General features: G+C 42.8%; 1 protein-coding gene across 2 annotated transcripts in view; it reads right to left on the reverse strand.

Moving 5' to 3' along the window:
* Positions 1-7,259: 7,259 nt before the first annotated feature.
* The window catches only part of SVIL (supervillin), a 59,468-nt gene continuing 51,396 nt past the window's right edge, over positions 7,260-15,331 (reverse strand). For both annotated transcript variants that reach the window (XM_053981491.1, XM_053981482.1), the window contains 9 exons: positions 15,081-15,232; positions 13,804-13,909; positions 12,779-12,986; positions 11,829-11,962; positions 11,013-11,168; positions 10,465-10,608; positions 9,643-9,764; positions 8,677-8,832; positions 7,260-8,543 (listed from right to left, as the gene is read on the reverse strand). In XM_053981491.1, coding sequence (XP_053837466.1) covers positions 8,457-8,543; positions 8,677-8,832; positions 9,643-9,764; positions 10,465-10,608; positions 11,013-11,168; positions 11,829-11,962; positions 12,779-12,986; positions 13,804-13,909; positions 15,081-15,232 — 1,265 coding nt within the window. In that variant the 3' untranslated portion in view covers positions 7,260-8,456. The remainder of the gene's footprint in view (positions 8,544-8,676; positions 8,833-9,642; positions 9,765-10,464; positions 10,609-11,012; positions 11,169-11,828; positions 11,963-12,778; positions 12,987-13,803; positions 13,910-15,080; positions 15,233-15,331) is intronic.

Genomic DNA, 15,331 nt, shown 5'->3' on the forward strand with positions numbered 1-15,331 from the left:
CCTCCGCAGGGCAGAGCTGTGACCGGGGCTGGTCACACCAAGCTCTCCCGGCGCCGTGTGGCGATGGCCGGGGCTGGTCACACCAAGCTCTCCCGGCGCCGTGTGGCGATGGCCGGGGCAGGTCACACCAAGCTCTCCCGGCGCCGTGTGGCGATGGCCGGGGCTGATCACACCAAGCTCTCCCGGCGCCGTGTGGCGATGGCCGGGGCTGGTCACACCAAGCTCTCCCGGCGCCGTGTGGCGATGGCCGGGGCTGCCGGGCCCGCCGGGCCCCGCCGCGCACAGCGAGGGCAGCGCGGGCCCGCGGGCGGCGGCGCGGCGCCCCCTACCGCCCGCGGGGCCACATGGCGGCGGCGCCCGGGAGGGACGGAGGAGAGCGGGAGAAGGGCAGAGCCGCGGCCGGGCTGAGGCGGCCCGCGGGGCTTAACGCCGGCGCAAAAGTTGCTTCCAGGGCCCGTGGGGCCGCATGAGGGGAAAGGGCGGCCGGCAGCGCACAGCGCGAGCGATCGGCTGCTCAGCCGTGCAACACGGACCCCTCGCTGCGGCGAGAGGCGCTCGGTCCGCCCGAGGGGCGGGCGGCTGCGTGTTCCCGTTCCAGCCCTGCACGCCAGACGGGAGGCACCCGGTGAAGTGCCTCGCGGCTGCACAACAACCTGCGTCCAGCTCAGGTTCGGCCAGAGGAGGGGGTGAGCCTCGCCGGGGATGATGCTCTCACGGCAGTCAGAGCCTCGCCGGGGATGATGCTCTCACAGCAGTCAGGCACCAGGCAGCCCCGAGTGAGCAGAGGTGGGAACGGGGCAGCAGCACAGCGCCCTGCCTGCCCACCTGCGTTACCTGTGCGGCACAGGAGGCACTGTGTGCCCGCTGTGTGCGGTGCAGCAGCCGCTCATCCGCCCGGCCAGGCACCTGCTCTCGCAGGATCCGACGGCAGTGACTCATGTGATGCAGCATGAGCACGGGTCAAGGATAAGCTCCCATTAAATTCAAACAAGGCTGGCAGCCTTCAGCCACTTCGTAATAGAAAATGAAAGGACTTTTAGTCACTCTGTTCTGGCACTTTTCCAATGGTTTTTCCTCGTCTCTTCCCTCCTAAGAAGGCTCAATCATTATCCCATCTACCAGGACAGCTTCCTCATTAGCATACATCCTCTACCAGCCTTTCCTGGGCTCTGGCTGCTTTCCCACACATGGCTCAGTCCCTTCTTTGGAAAAAGGTGCTTTAAAGGTTTTCTAACTCTTCTGGAAGAGTTTGGCTAAAAAAGGGGAAGGCTTCAGAAAGAACCAACCCATAAGAGATCCCTCCAGGACAGAGTGGGGAGGCCACATGCGAATGTGCTTCCAGAAGCTCCACTTCCACACTTGATGGTGTTTGATAAGGACCATCTCATTCTAGAGATAGAACATGGAAACAAGTCTGCTGCTACCAGGCTTTCACAGTCCTCTGCCTCTCCTGTGTCATCAGAAATGAGGCAGATGTGGTAAGATCCTCAAAATACAAAACCACATATTCTTCTAGTGCTTGGTCTTATGGTGTATGAACATCAACAAGTGAGGTGTGTTGGGACAGGTGGTATCTTGTTTATCCAACCAATATGGACTCTTCATAAACCTCACCTTATGAAGTCTTGGCATATATTTTAAAGACAAACTGTAGATATTCTACAGTGGCATCTGTCCAAACTGGTACCAAGACCAACAGTGGTTCCAGAGGATCTCATCTTCACAGGTCATTCCTGAAGGGCTCCAGGTTATCCCTCTATTGCTCAGACTCAGGATTTTCAAAGTTCATTCCTGTTGCTGCCCTGTGTAATTTTGGTTGGACTTTCTATGCTTCATGTCACTTCCAGCCTTCAGTTCTGCATTTGTTACTGCAGAGACTGTCTTGGAAGTCTTTGCTCATCCAGCAGCCATGTCTTGGCAGAATGCATAGTTCTATCAAAACCAGAAAGCATTGCCAAAATTAAGTCTGTTTTGCTGGAAATTTTAGTAATAAAGTAAATCAGAGGCTTCTGGATGAAGTCAAAACCTCAAATGTTTTCTGGTAGTTTTCCTTTTGTGAAATGTTCAGCCTTCCTTAGTATTTATTGCACTGGTGCGGTGCAGTATGGTTCTGCTTCTGGTTTGCAGCCAGATTTTGAAAATCTTTTCTGAAATAGAGAATCATATTTCAGAGATCATTAATAAACCACTTGGAAAGAACTGAGGTGGTGGTGGTGGGGGGGGATGTAGGGGGAAATACACCCCCTACAATTGTACAGCAAGGTACCAGCAATCATATTCCTCAAATATGAAAGTTAGAATTGTTTAAAAAAACACCCACATATTTAAATTGTAAAACTAAAGTGAAACGAGGGTAGCAGTCACAGTTGGAAAAAGAAAAAGCAGGAGAACTAGCAGAGATTTTACTTGGAAATGACTTACATAAATGACTTGAGTTCAAAAACAGCTTTCAAAGTGAAACGATAAAATATTGCCTGGGCCCCTGTAGATAAACCAAGCCAAATCAATTACTTTTCTGTCTATAAGTCATGATCACTTTATAAAGTATAGAGTGAGCAAACAGAGGCACTAATAATAAAGTGTTGCCACTTCAACAACATTATTATATACAGCATCCAATTTTGGGAGTAGGAAGCAGGTGCCTTTCCTCACAGGCAGTTGCCACGACCAAGGGTAGTGATTGTATTGAGGTTATATGTTTACTGGCTGCTTAAAGACAATTAATAGCCACATGTGCAAACAGTTAACAGTTTATACAGCACATTTATAAATTAAAGGAATTAAACATCAGTGTTCTGCTACGAAGCACAAGTGGCTCAGCAATTGCCACTGTAAAATGAATGTGCTGGTTAGCACATCCTGGAATACACAGGCTGCAGAGAGAGATAGGGGAGTGTAAAACTGAAGCGGAGCAGGTATCAGTTAGTAAAATAGCAAATGGGGTCACTGCAGATTGTTTTCTCCTGACTTCCCTTGCTCTTTCAGCACTGTAAGACTTTTCTCTGGTTCAGTAACTTGGCAATTCCATGGGCAGGTACCTGCAGAGGAGAGAGCAGAACTTTGGGATGATTTAGGTAACATTTACAGCTGTGGTGCAGGCAGCCCCTCAAGGCCCCTTCCAGCTTGGCTGGCTTGGTAGAGCCAGAAGTGTAGAAATACATGACTGCAAGGGTTTGCCAGCACAGGGCCTGGCCTGTGTGTGCAGCATATGTAGCAGAGCCAAGGACCTCAGGTGCACAATCAGTACCTTTTACCATGAATCTCTACAACTGACTTTGTCTTCTGTTTGAATAGATAAAGGAAAGTTTTATTCACATATCCCAGTTCCTTGCTGCAATGAGAGAGCAGAAAATGAATGTTTCTTTTACATAAATATCGTATATTTTAGCAACAGAATGTAAGAAATTTGCCCAGAGTCTGGTCCTTGCTGTGAAAATATATTCTGTGCTAGTCCAAGAGGCTACATTGAGCAGGAGTGATTTACAAAGCTTTATAAAAGTGGCACTGTCAGTGGAACAGGACTGCATGTGAACATGTCATAGGGCTGCCCTTATGACAGAGTAGAAACAGGATGGGGATATATTTGCCCCTTGGGTTGTATATCCTTGTGAAGAGCATAAGATTTGCCACGAAAATGTGAAGATGCAGTCCCTGTTGCTGATCTCGTGTGCCTGCTGCCTGGGCACTTGGGCAAACTGCACCAATTCTCCAAGGAATAAACAAAGGGAGCAACCAAAGGCAAAGTACCAGCTGCAGAAAACATGGTGGTGTGTGGAGTGTATGGTACTCCCTCTTTTTCACCATTCCTCTGAAATATGCTGCACTTTAGGAGGAACACAAACAGAGATAATTGACTTAGCTTCAGCTCTAGAGCATGCAGCATTATGGGCTGGTTGGGTTTGCTTCTTCAGTGGCTTCCCAGCTCTTGGAATAGTCCCCACATGACTGGCTCCCAGCCCACACTGCTCTCAGTGACCTCAGAGCCCAGAGACGTGGAAGAGGACTGTCCCACCCATGGGAAAGGGCTGACAGTTGAATGGCTGGTGAAATCCTGTCATATTGCTGTGCATTTCCCACATCTACCCCCAAGTCTCACAAACTGGAAAATCTCACATGAAACATTCTTAATACAGAGCAGGGCTTGGGGCTGCTAAACAGAGTAAGACAACCTGTGAGTCACACAACAAGTTGCTGCATCCCTTTTCTGCTGGGATTGGTTGTACTTACCACTCAGTTATTTGGGCTGTGCCTTTGCCCACAGACAGGTTTTGCATTTGTTCACCTCCAAGACCAGAAAAATATTGCTAGCAAGAAACCAGTACAACCTACACAGACCTTAATGTGAAAGAAGAAATATGATTAAAATATTTTATTATTATTATAGGACCAGGATTGTAGAATTAAGATAGAAGAAAACTAACACTGTGACAGCACTACCCCACAGTCACAGGTTTCAATAAAACTTATCCACAGAGCCAGTATGAATGAGGAAACTGCACTGACTCTCTAGGCTGTTCTTTGGGCAGTTTTAGCTACTACCTCACCTCAATAGCAGCAGGAGTTACAATTAGCTGTTACTCTCAGATTAGCTGATCTTCCAGGTTCTCCTCTTACTCCACCAATCAAATTGCATGAAAAAACAGAAATCAGCATTAATCTTACAGGATATATGCATATGAGAGCAGAGGAGAGAAAACAAACCTGGCATTTCAAGCACTGCACCCCAAATCCCTTAATCCCCATCAATTCCCCAATCCAATCTCAGGAGGAAAGCTAAAAGTGTTCATCTACCTGGGGGTAGCATCTCAGGCTTGTGTGGTCAACCCCATGCTGCTGCCCCATGAGAAGGAAAGTGTCTTCAGAGCCAGTACTGACTGGCTGAGCACAGTCCTTACCCTGTGCTCAAAAGGGAATTCCCTGCAGCATCAGATGGTGGTGACCATCATCATACTGGGAGTGAACTGGAACAGTTCCTGCATTCCTCGTGGAAAGCAGGCACTTTGGAGAATGTTATTGAGCTATTTCTCCTCATCTACTACTTGATCCAAAAGGGAAACATTGACTGGGAGTTAGAAGCAGAGACTGGTTGAACCGTACTTCCCCATAGTGCAGCTAAGCAGGGTTGTGGGGAGCCTGTCCCACCTCTATCCCAGCAGGGCTGCGCAAGCACTGGGACTCACCACAGCAGCCTGCCACTGCCCCTTTCCACAAAAGCACCACAGGCTTTCAGAGAAGTTCAGAATCAGCTTTCACCAGTTCTGCACATGGGTCCACAGCTCCTCCTCAGCTAAGTATCTGTTTGGGAGACTGGTGGGAGTGGTAGACAGAAGAACATTCTCCCAGACAATTAAATATTGTTTTGTTTTTTTCTCATTTTACCTATCTCCCATTTTCTTTCCTCTTCTGGCTGCTGCATACAGGTAGCAGATTTTTCAGACGTAATGGTTTATTTGCTGTTTTGGCATACTAATGTATTCAGGTTTCCAGCCGATTTCACTGCTAACAAATCCTTATGTGGGCAGGAATAATTGTGTATTCAAAGAACAATACTTTTAAGAGTCAGGATGGGGCAGTTTAAAACCATAGGAAATATAATCATGACTCAATGCCTGAAAGCTATGGGATTGACAGAAAACACAGAATGCCATGTTCAATGCACTACCTTTTCCATGTGCAGACTCCCTACACCATAAACTTTGCCTAAACATGGAGTTCTTGGGTGTCTATTTGAAACAAGCAGAGAATACGAGGCAACCCAGGCAAGCAAGCAAACTAACCCTCTCCCCCTACCCACACAAAACATGTTTCAGCTCTATTTCCCATGCAGGGCTCTAAAACCAGTAAATGGCATTGCTGTAGTGGAGAGGGAAGGTAGCAGAAAGTTAAAGCATAATCTACAGGTGTGTCTAAGGCCTTACACTGATTTGCTTCCTGTTGTCAGCCTCACATTTCAAGAAAACATTTTGATGAGTAACAAGTATATAATGGATAATAAAGTATTTTCTGCATAATCTTAAAGCTTTCCTAGGCAATGTTATGAGCAAAGCACCCAGATAGAAAGTTGGGTTCTGTGTCCTGGCTCATGGAACTTGGCCATTAGATACGAAATAGTGTAAAATTTACAGGAACTCTGAGATCTGACAAGAGCGAATTGTTTCAGTGCCTGCAGCCCCCCTGCTGGTTCCTCTTGTCTTTCAGCTGAGATTCTAAAGGCTTTAGAGGTGGGTGAATGTTGCCCTTCAGCAGCACTTGAAGGACTGACAATGTTTTCAAGAAACAAAAGCAAGTGATACTACCCTGCCAGAAGGAAAACCAAGGTCAATCATGCTATGCAAATCAGCTCTCTGTTGGAGAGAAAAATCAAAACAGAGGAACCTGCTACCCTCATGGTACAGACTGAACATGAATAATCAAAACCTAATTCCTGCTTGATTTTATCACCAGGGAGAGTGAAAGAGGAAAATATATGGGTGCAAAAATGCTTAGATTAATACAGCAGTGACTTCAGAAACCTCTCAGTGCTTGAAAAATAAACTTGTCGCTATAAAGCCCTGCATTTTCAAACTAACAGTGTATCACATGCAGAAGGCAGCTGAGGACCTCTGAGGAACTGGCATTTAATCAGCTTTTTGCTGGCACGTATGTAAGAAGCATTCTTACATACTCTGAATAGTGTTCCTAACACTTTTTTTTGGGTTATTTCATTTCAGTTCTTGACAGAAACCCGAACATGAAAGGAAATACTCCAGTGCTGAAAATTCACCTGTAAAATCTCATGTCAGGTGAATAGTACTTGTATATTTCTAAGTTTTAAATTAATTTACTTAAAGACTTGGTTACAACTTACCAACTCATCTGTCGAAACAAGATTCACTTTAACTATGGAGCACTACTTATTGCAGATCTTGCAGAAATCCACGTCTCACACATTCAAAAATCCCACTGCAAGTCCCTTGGCCTAGGAGAATGACAAGAGCAGCAATAGGCACCACCCCAAGAAAAGCTAAAATCTGAGGTATCACCATGAGCAGCTCTAAATGGTTGCAGGGCAGAAGGAAAGCTATGCAGCCAGGAATGAAAATGTGAAACCCACTAGGATACCAGAGGAGAACCACACAGCTTATTATAGAAATGCCAAATGCTTGAAAAACATTTCAAACCATAAGCAATTATTTACTCAAAGATTCTATTCAATGTCCTACTTAACCGAGTAAAAACAATTTTATCTTCAGTGCTTATTGAAAGAATGGACACAATGCTCATTTTCAATTCAAATTTTACTCCCAATTGCAGAAAGGTTGAAAAGATTTTTTTCAAATTTTGAAAACCAGCATAATAATTTTGGTTTCGTATATAAAACAGGGAAATTCAAAGAATACAGAGTTGTGTGACTGACATGTTCCAACAATCAGCACTAATGTTTTGCCCAACTTTATCTCATACATTGATTATTTTCTACATTATTTGTTTCTCAAATTATAACTGTACAATACCCACTGACATCAAAGGTTAACATATTTTGCGAAAATACTATGTTATAGAAGGTTCCAATGCTAGTACAGATTACAGTACAAATTAATGACAAGTCAGAGCATTGCTAAGAGTTTATTCAGAAGCTTTTACTTTCAGTTCTTATATCACAAAAGACATGTTTAATGTTTACAACAAGGATTAGAAACTGAGATGTTTTTATTTCTACTATTATAAAAGTAACGTAGAAGACCGTTCTAAGCCATCTTCAAAATGCAGACCAATCTTTTTTTTTTGTATATAAACTGTACACAAAAAACAAGGCACTATACATTTTTGGATAATAAAGTATAAAGGTTGATTCGCATAGTTTCTCAAGAAATCCATGCTATAAATACAAACGCTTTGTTCGGTTTAGCACCTGAAGCAGCACTGAGAACAATTCATTAACTATTGCAAAGAGAAACTTTTCAGAATGCAAAGGAGATACATATTGGTGGTATAGCTAATTTGGTACAAGCAACTGCCATCCAGCTACTTTTCTGTAGTTTTGACATGGAAGTCTTGAAAGTGAATACATATTGCATTGTTAAATACATACTTGTTCTATGTGTTTATATAAATATAAATTCTTTGTAATCCACAAACTAACAAAATAACACTTTACAAAGAGAACTTCTTTAAAAACAAAAAATGGCAAGTATTGGATATAGCCAAAGGACACCTGCAGCAGTAGCTCAATAAACTACTGTTTAAGTGCATAGGAGAACGGAGCTTAAACACATTACTTTTAAGAGTCAAAATTTAATTCCATTTTCAAAGAGTTCTCTTGGCCTTTTATTATAATATTACACACCTCCAGATAGGTAGTCACTAATAACTTCGGATTATTTTTATTTGCTCTGTAAATGTAGGGTACAATTCTTCTATAGGACATAGAAAGTGAGAGTGGACATCCCTTTAGTGCTCACTTCCATAAACACAGCTTAGAAAAGTCCTTTTGCCTTCTTCAGGTTAACTTGCTTCCAAGATGGCAGTGCATTGTACTCCTCTCTTGTCATCTCTAATGCAACCTGCATTTAAAATGAAAGGATGTACTATTATCAAAAACAACTGATAAGTAGCACAACCAGCAAATTACTTTCTTGCATGGTTAGGCATAGATGCAGAGAGTAACCTTAGTTAGTGCACCTATTCTCTCCTTACCTCAAAGTCCTCATCTGAAAGGTAAATTTCAAGCTTCAGTGGATCAACTCCCTCAGGCAGAGGCCTAGCTAAGAGATCTGCTAATGGATACACTGTTTTACACAGCTTGGCCAGCACGTCCTCTACAAGTATTATCTGATTGGAAACGTCAGCATCCTGAAAGGAGATAACACAGAACAGGATCACAATGCTGAAAGCAGCAGCTGTGCCCATGGCCATCTGCAGATGGCATGGGATAACCTGCCCTGCCTGAGCACAAAGCTGTATGTCCAGGTGTGCACAGAGGCCAACAGACCTGCCCTACAACAATTTCACAGCTAAAAAACAGGTCGGCCCTTAGCAGAAGGACATCCTGTACTCCCAGAATCTCAGTTTAAGGCTGAAATCTGTGTTTAGTCATGAAGCCAGCATTTTCTACAAAGGATGGCTGCAGAAGACTTACAAAACAGAAAGTGTCATTTGTGTTGAGATGCCCCTTGACTGAAAGCTTTTAGAGCAGCCACATGTAATTAGGCTGTTACTCTGAATCCCAGGTGAGGAAGTCAGTAACAAAGACCTTGGAGCCAGCTGATCCTTTGAAAGGTGTTTTGTTCCCCTGCACTTCGAATCTGGGGAACAGACAGAACTGCACATTGCTGCATGACTGAAACAGCTATTCTATTAAGCTCAAACTCCAGCACATCTCTTTCTAAGAGATGATTCAGGTAACGCTTTCCTTCTGTTTATAACAAAAAAGAATATGAGAAGTTACATGAAAAATAAAAAAGCAATGCCTCTGATATACACATTCCCAGTCAGAATTGAGCTGTGGTGTTGGGTTTTTTGCCCCTGTGCAGACTCCTGAACTGTGTTTCTAAGTTTGTCCTCTGGATCTTGGGGCTTGACAGCGGAAACAACCAATGTTACTGACAACACAAGACACAATTACTAGCAATAGGAAACAGATTATCCAATGAAAAGATTTACCATTTCTGTGATCTCTGCAATGTCTTCCCTGTGCTCCCAACTTGGGAACATATTAGTGAACGTCAGAGGCTCTAGGCCAGCATGAATTAGATAGGATTTTGGGGGCTTCTTTACATTTTTTCCTAAAAACAGTCAAAATACAAAAAAAGGAGGAGAAGTTACAAAAGGTACAGTATTTTGCAATCTCACCCACTCTTCAAAGTTACCTCCTAAGGGTATTTAATTTTTCCTGAAAGCTGAAGCAGCTTAAGGCAGAAATAATAAATTTTCCAGAACTTCTTTTTAATTAATATGGGAACTTTTAACATGTTTTTCATTATTTTTACACCTGTCTTTTACTGTATCTGACTGCAAAGATTAAAACACATATGCTGAAAATCCCCAACAGCTACTTCTAACCCAACACCTTTCTTATCTTAAAAAAGCAGACTTAGAATAGAGTAAGCAGAGTGTGATGGTCTGAAATTAGCCAAATTCAGGTAAACGAAACCTTGTGGTATGCTCAGCAGAAGTGTCCTGCCAGCAACCAACTAAGCTTAAGCTTGGAGGCTTAAGTGAGAATGTTTAAACTGTTAACTTGTGATTCTGAGGTGTAACACAATAAATAAAGCCTTTCCACTGAGAGCAGAGTCAGTAGAGTATATCTCAGCAATTTGGGAACAATGCTGCTACTAGACAAATGGTTTGCTAAGAAAGAGTGGGCAATGTATCTGCAAATAAACTGATGTTTATTGATAACATTGGGGGAGCACTTTCAGCTCAGGATAGAAGGCATGGACAGGTGTGACACACTCAGAGCAGTCGGGCACAGCAGTCTGTTACCTTTGCAGTACCGGAGCACTGTCTCCATGGCGCATTTCCTGTCTGTAGCCCACCTGATTCGAGCTGATCCAGTGATTTTGTTCTCCACAGGCCACCAGCCTTGCCACAGGTACACTTCATGGTGATTGTCAACAAGGAAGAGTGCTACACAGTCAGAAAATAACAAATCCATCATTAGCTACTTACTAGTTTTTGTAATCCCATGAACAACCCCAGTCTTATATGCTTGTCAGCATCACAACAGGATCATTTCACATCTTACCAACCCCTTTGTTAATTATCCAGCTAAACGTCAGCTGGACTTTGATTCTCTGATATAAACAATGTATTTTTACAGCAAGCTTCTGGCATACATACATACACTTGATTATTTCTCAGCATCTTCATCATGGAAAAACTACTGGTGTTGCTTAGTACTGTATAAGCATCACATGCACACATTTTCCTGTGATATATCAAGTAAGAAGTGTTTACAATTACTGAGACACTGCCCGATGCAAGATACAGTCATCTGTTTTCTTGTTACTTAAGCATTTTAAAGCACATACCTGGCTGTGGGGCAGTGTAAAGATCCTCTTGCAAGAATGGCATGGAATTGATGACAGCAGGGTCTCTTGAAGGGTAAACATACTCAGTGGCTGAGAATTCTCCTGATGAACTACTGAGGCTGAACAGGCGGGGTGTGAAATTAAACTTTCCAGGATCTTTAAAGAACAGAAATTAAGAAGAGTCACAATAAAAAATGTTAGACTTAATTTTAAAAACTAACAATACACTTTAAAAGTGACTGTAAATTTTTTTGGGTTTTGAAAAATGAGGAAAGACAACCAGATGTCTTGAGGGACTAGCAACAGCTGTAAAGAAGTAGAGCTGAGTGGCTGGCTGCCATCAGTCTGAATCTGATCCTGGTTAGTTACTATCAGCCATTTCATAACCTGCTGTTTTGCAGCTTAAGTGAAGCAAGCCCATCGCAGAGTTAGCTGACAAATTTTCCACTTGGTAAATCAATTCCCCAGCTACCTTTGTTGGCAGTTTCAAAGCAAAGGCTGGACGGGAATGTGAGCAGAACTGCCTCTTAAATCCCTTCAGAAGAGAAGCAAAATATATTGGTAACAGTGTTAACTATTGCTCTGTGCTGCCTGAATACAGAGGGGCAGCAGAAGCGGGGGAGAACAAAATGAAACACTTGGTTTTCCAGTACCTTCCTTCTAGAACAGTATTACCTAACTCAGTGAGATTTTTGGAAGCATTTCTCTGAAGAACTCAACTACCAAAAAATTCTTCAAAAACTTCACATTAAATCTGACAACACCGTAGACTAGTAGAGCAAAATGTGAGTGCCAAATCCAGGAAGGCAGGTCTACCTTGCAACATGCAGTCATAGGCCTTCCGATCTCTCCTCCCCAGTGCGTCCCAGAATCCCAAGGGCTCTGACCCTTCATCACATTCATGAATTGTCACCTTGCTGCTGCTGTGCAGCCCTGCCTCCAGCGGACACCTACAAAACACAAAGGAAGAGTGAACTCATTTTGTTCCTGCCCCAAACACAGCTAACACAAACCTGCTGGCCGCTCGCATTAGTGGACCCCAAAAGTACCCTATAGGCTTGTTGCACACTTCATGCCAAGATAGGAACTTTGAAAGATTATCAGAAAACAAGACAGGGAATTTCAACAGCTATTCTTGTAGCATTTGGATCCCATTCCCAGAGTGAAGGAGATGCTCACATGAGTTCTCAGTAAGGATTATCACTGCCTGCTTTTGTAATGGCTGCTGTCCTCCTTGCATGCTTTCCCAAGTTAATTTCCTCTTCCTTACTCACAAGGCTGGATTCTAGTCCTCCTATCGAATGCACTTTAATTTGCTATTCAGATGTTTAGCATCTCACTCCAAATGGAAAATGACTTTGTTTTAACTGTAATTAGTACAGTAGGAGGAATGTGGGTGCTCCATCCCTGGAAGCGTTCAAGGCCTGGTTGAATGGGGCTTTGAGCAATCTGGTCTAGTGGAAGGTATCTCTGCCCATAGCAGGGGGATTTGAGTTAGATGATCTTTAAGGTCCCTTCCAATTTAAACCATTCTATGAGTTTATTAATAAATGCATTTGACCTCCAGTGAAAGCAATTACAGGATATGAGTTTTCTCCACTCTACCAAACCAACTAACCTTCACTCCTCCTCCTGACCAAGCATGCACATGCTGCATTTGTACTTAGAGGACAGCTTTATTTATTTCAGATTTTATTTGAGTAAGACTACTTTAAATAAATTGGCAGTCTATATAATCATCTCCAAAATATAGATCAGACACTCACTGTTCTTTTATTTTATTGGCTGCTGTTCTTCCTACATCCTTGGTGTGAGACTGTGCTTTGCAGCCATGCCACAGGTAGATGAGAGCTTTGTTGATATTGAGGACAATCATGGATGTCCTGGAACGCAGGCTGCTGCAGTGACATGCTACTTCAAGTAAGTTTCCTTCATTAGGAACTTCTCCTCGCACGCAATAAAGCCTCCAGTCACCTGGAGCAGACAGGAACAGTGCAGCACTATTATAAAATCACATGGGACTGAAAATTCAAAACCTCTGCTCTGGAACAGCTGTTCTCATACAGAATGAATTTCACCTACTCCATGCCTACATTGTGACAGAATGAACTAGCTAAGCACCAGGTTTGGCTAACATTACTTCAGAAACCCTGTGCAGAAAAGATGCCTTCTAAAACCTTGCTACAAGAGTGTAAGTATTGAGAGCTGAAGAGCTTAACAGAGCAGAAGAGTCAAATTCTGCTGTTTCATGTGGTAAAGAAGGGAAACAAACAAGTATTCCTCCTATTCAGCTCCTCTTCCCCCCTGGACCTCAGGAACATAAGGTCACAGTCAAGTGAAAACTGGAGCATCTCCAAGCTACACTTCCACTGAAATTCTCCTACCTCAACAACTGCATTCAACAACTATGTGACAAAAAACAATGATTGGGTAATAAAAGCTTAGAGCTTAGAGCAGAAGAACTGCTCATAAAAACACTTCTTCCCCAGACTATGTAGAAAAGAACATACTTTAAAGCAAATGGGCACTTGGCTTAAATAAAACCAAACTAAAAAAAATTACATGTACATCAGTACAATCAAGTCAATGTGCTCTAGGGTGACAAAATCCCTTCTCTGCACGAAGAAGAAAAAGGCTACCTTGAAACAAAGCATTGCAAAGCTGTCTCAAGAGTTTCATGGCATTCATTTTTCTTTTCTACAGTGCAGAGTAGTTGAGACTGAATGCAAAGCCCTCCACAACAGCTAAAAAAGGATTTTGGGGCAGAAACTCTTAACTAACAATAATTTACTTTGTGCATTTTCTTCTTCCTCTTCCCTTCTTCCAGCATGCACAATCATCCCTCCTTGGAAACACTGCAAGAAGCATGGTGGTTCTTTCCCTTGAAGCACTTGTACCTGGAAATTGAAAGCACCACTCTTCATTAAAAAAATAAAGCAAGTATACAGACCCAAGAAAACTGGTCTCTATGGATTATTAAAAATTATATAGTTATGGCCACCCACAAAGATGGCTTTCCTTCTACTTTACAACTGCTGACTATCGTTTAAATTACCATATATCAGCATGCAATGGGTTCCATATGTGGCCTGCATATTAAAAGAAACCTCTAGCTGGAATCCAACAATTGAGTTTCAGAGGATAATGGAATACCAAATCAACTTTAATTTAAACTGGTTTAAACTAACCATTTTTTGAATTTTATGAATATTTGCAGAACCAGTCTACCTTGACTGATGTTTACTGAAACCATTATGGAGACAACATAGGAACCGAAGTAGGTTCAAAACTTGCTATAAAACTCATTTCTATGATAACATGCATGTTCTTTACTCAGTAAACACTGCATTTGGAGTATGAAGCTGATATAGCCAATTCAGCTATGTTGCAGAGACTCACACTCTTGATCAAGGGCCTTTATATTTCTCCTCTATGAACTTCTGTCTTGCTGGTCATTTCTATGCTGCTATTAAAAAACTAATTAAAGCAGGATCAAGGTACAGAAACTAACTTTAAACTACCCATCTTGTATGCTGGTAACAGTGAAGCCACAGCAAAGCCCAAATCTGCCTAAAGACAAAGTAAATTAACCTGTCCTCTCAGCTTCAAACTGCATTTGCTAGAATTTCTGCAAACAATACAATTAATATGTAATTACAGAGTAAGCAAATTGAAAATTTCCAAAGTATTTTTTTGCCTTGGCCTGCAGAAAGTGCTTCTCCTTAGCACTGGGAGACAGTCCTGCTATCCAAACATGTACTTGAAAGGACGGCATGAATCTGTGTTACTGTGCTGCACCTATTCCTTCAGGGAAGGGAGAAAAGACCTTCTCCTTTAGCCTTTTTCAGAAATATCCTTAGAAGCAGCATTTGGGAATGACAATCCATAAAGGAGCTTATGTGTCTTTGGCAACTGGAATAATGTCAAAAGTAATTTTGACATCTGACTACTTGTAATGGCAAGAGCATGCTTACGGAAAGGGAGGAGGCAAAAAAGAGAATTCCTGTTTACTGTTCATGGCTATCCAGACAGGCAAATCTTACCAGGTCAGCCATCTAGGAAGCTCACCTGTGCTCCTCTCTCTTCATCAAGTTCCACTGTCATGAGTGCTGATGTTCCTTTCTCACTCACTGTGGAGTGCCTTCCTTGCCAAAAGAAATACACACATTTCTCTTTTCCAACAGCCCGTACTTGTTGCTCTCCTTTTTGTCTGCTTCCAACTGTGAAACAGAGAGCACATGCTGAAGAAAGTATTCTGGCTATAGGTTTAAACAGCACATGGTTTCATCTCATCTGCCAGCTCAGCACTATCCCATCCA

Source organism: Vidua macroura, chromosome 1 (genome assembly GCF_024509145.1).
Source record: "Vidua macroura isolate BioBank_ID:100142 chromosome 1, ASM2450914v1, whole genome shotgun sequence".
NCBI classification, from domain to species: domain Eukaryota; kingdom Metazoa; phylum Chordata; class Aves; order Passeriformes; family Viduidae; genus Vidua; species Vidua macroura.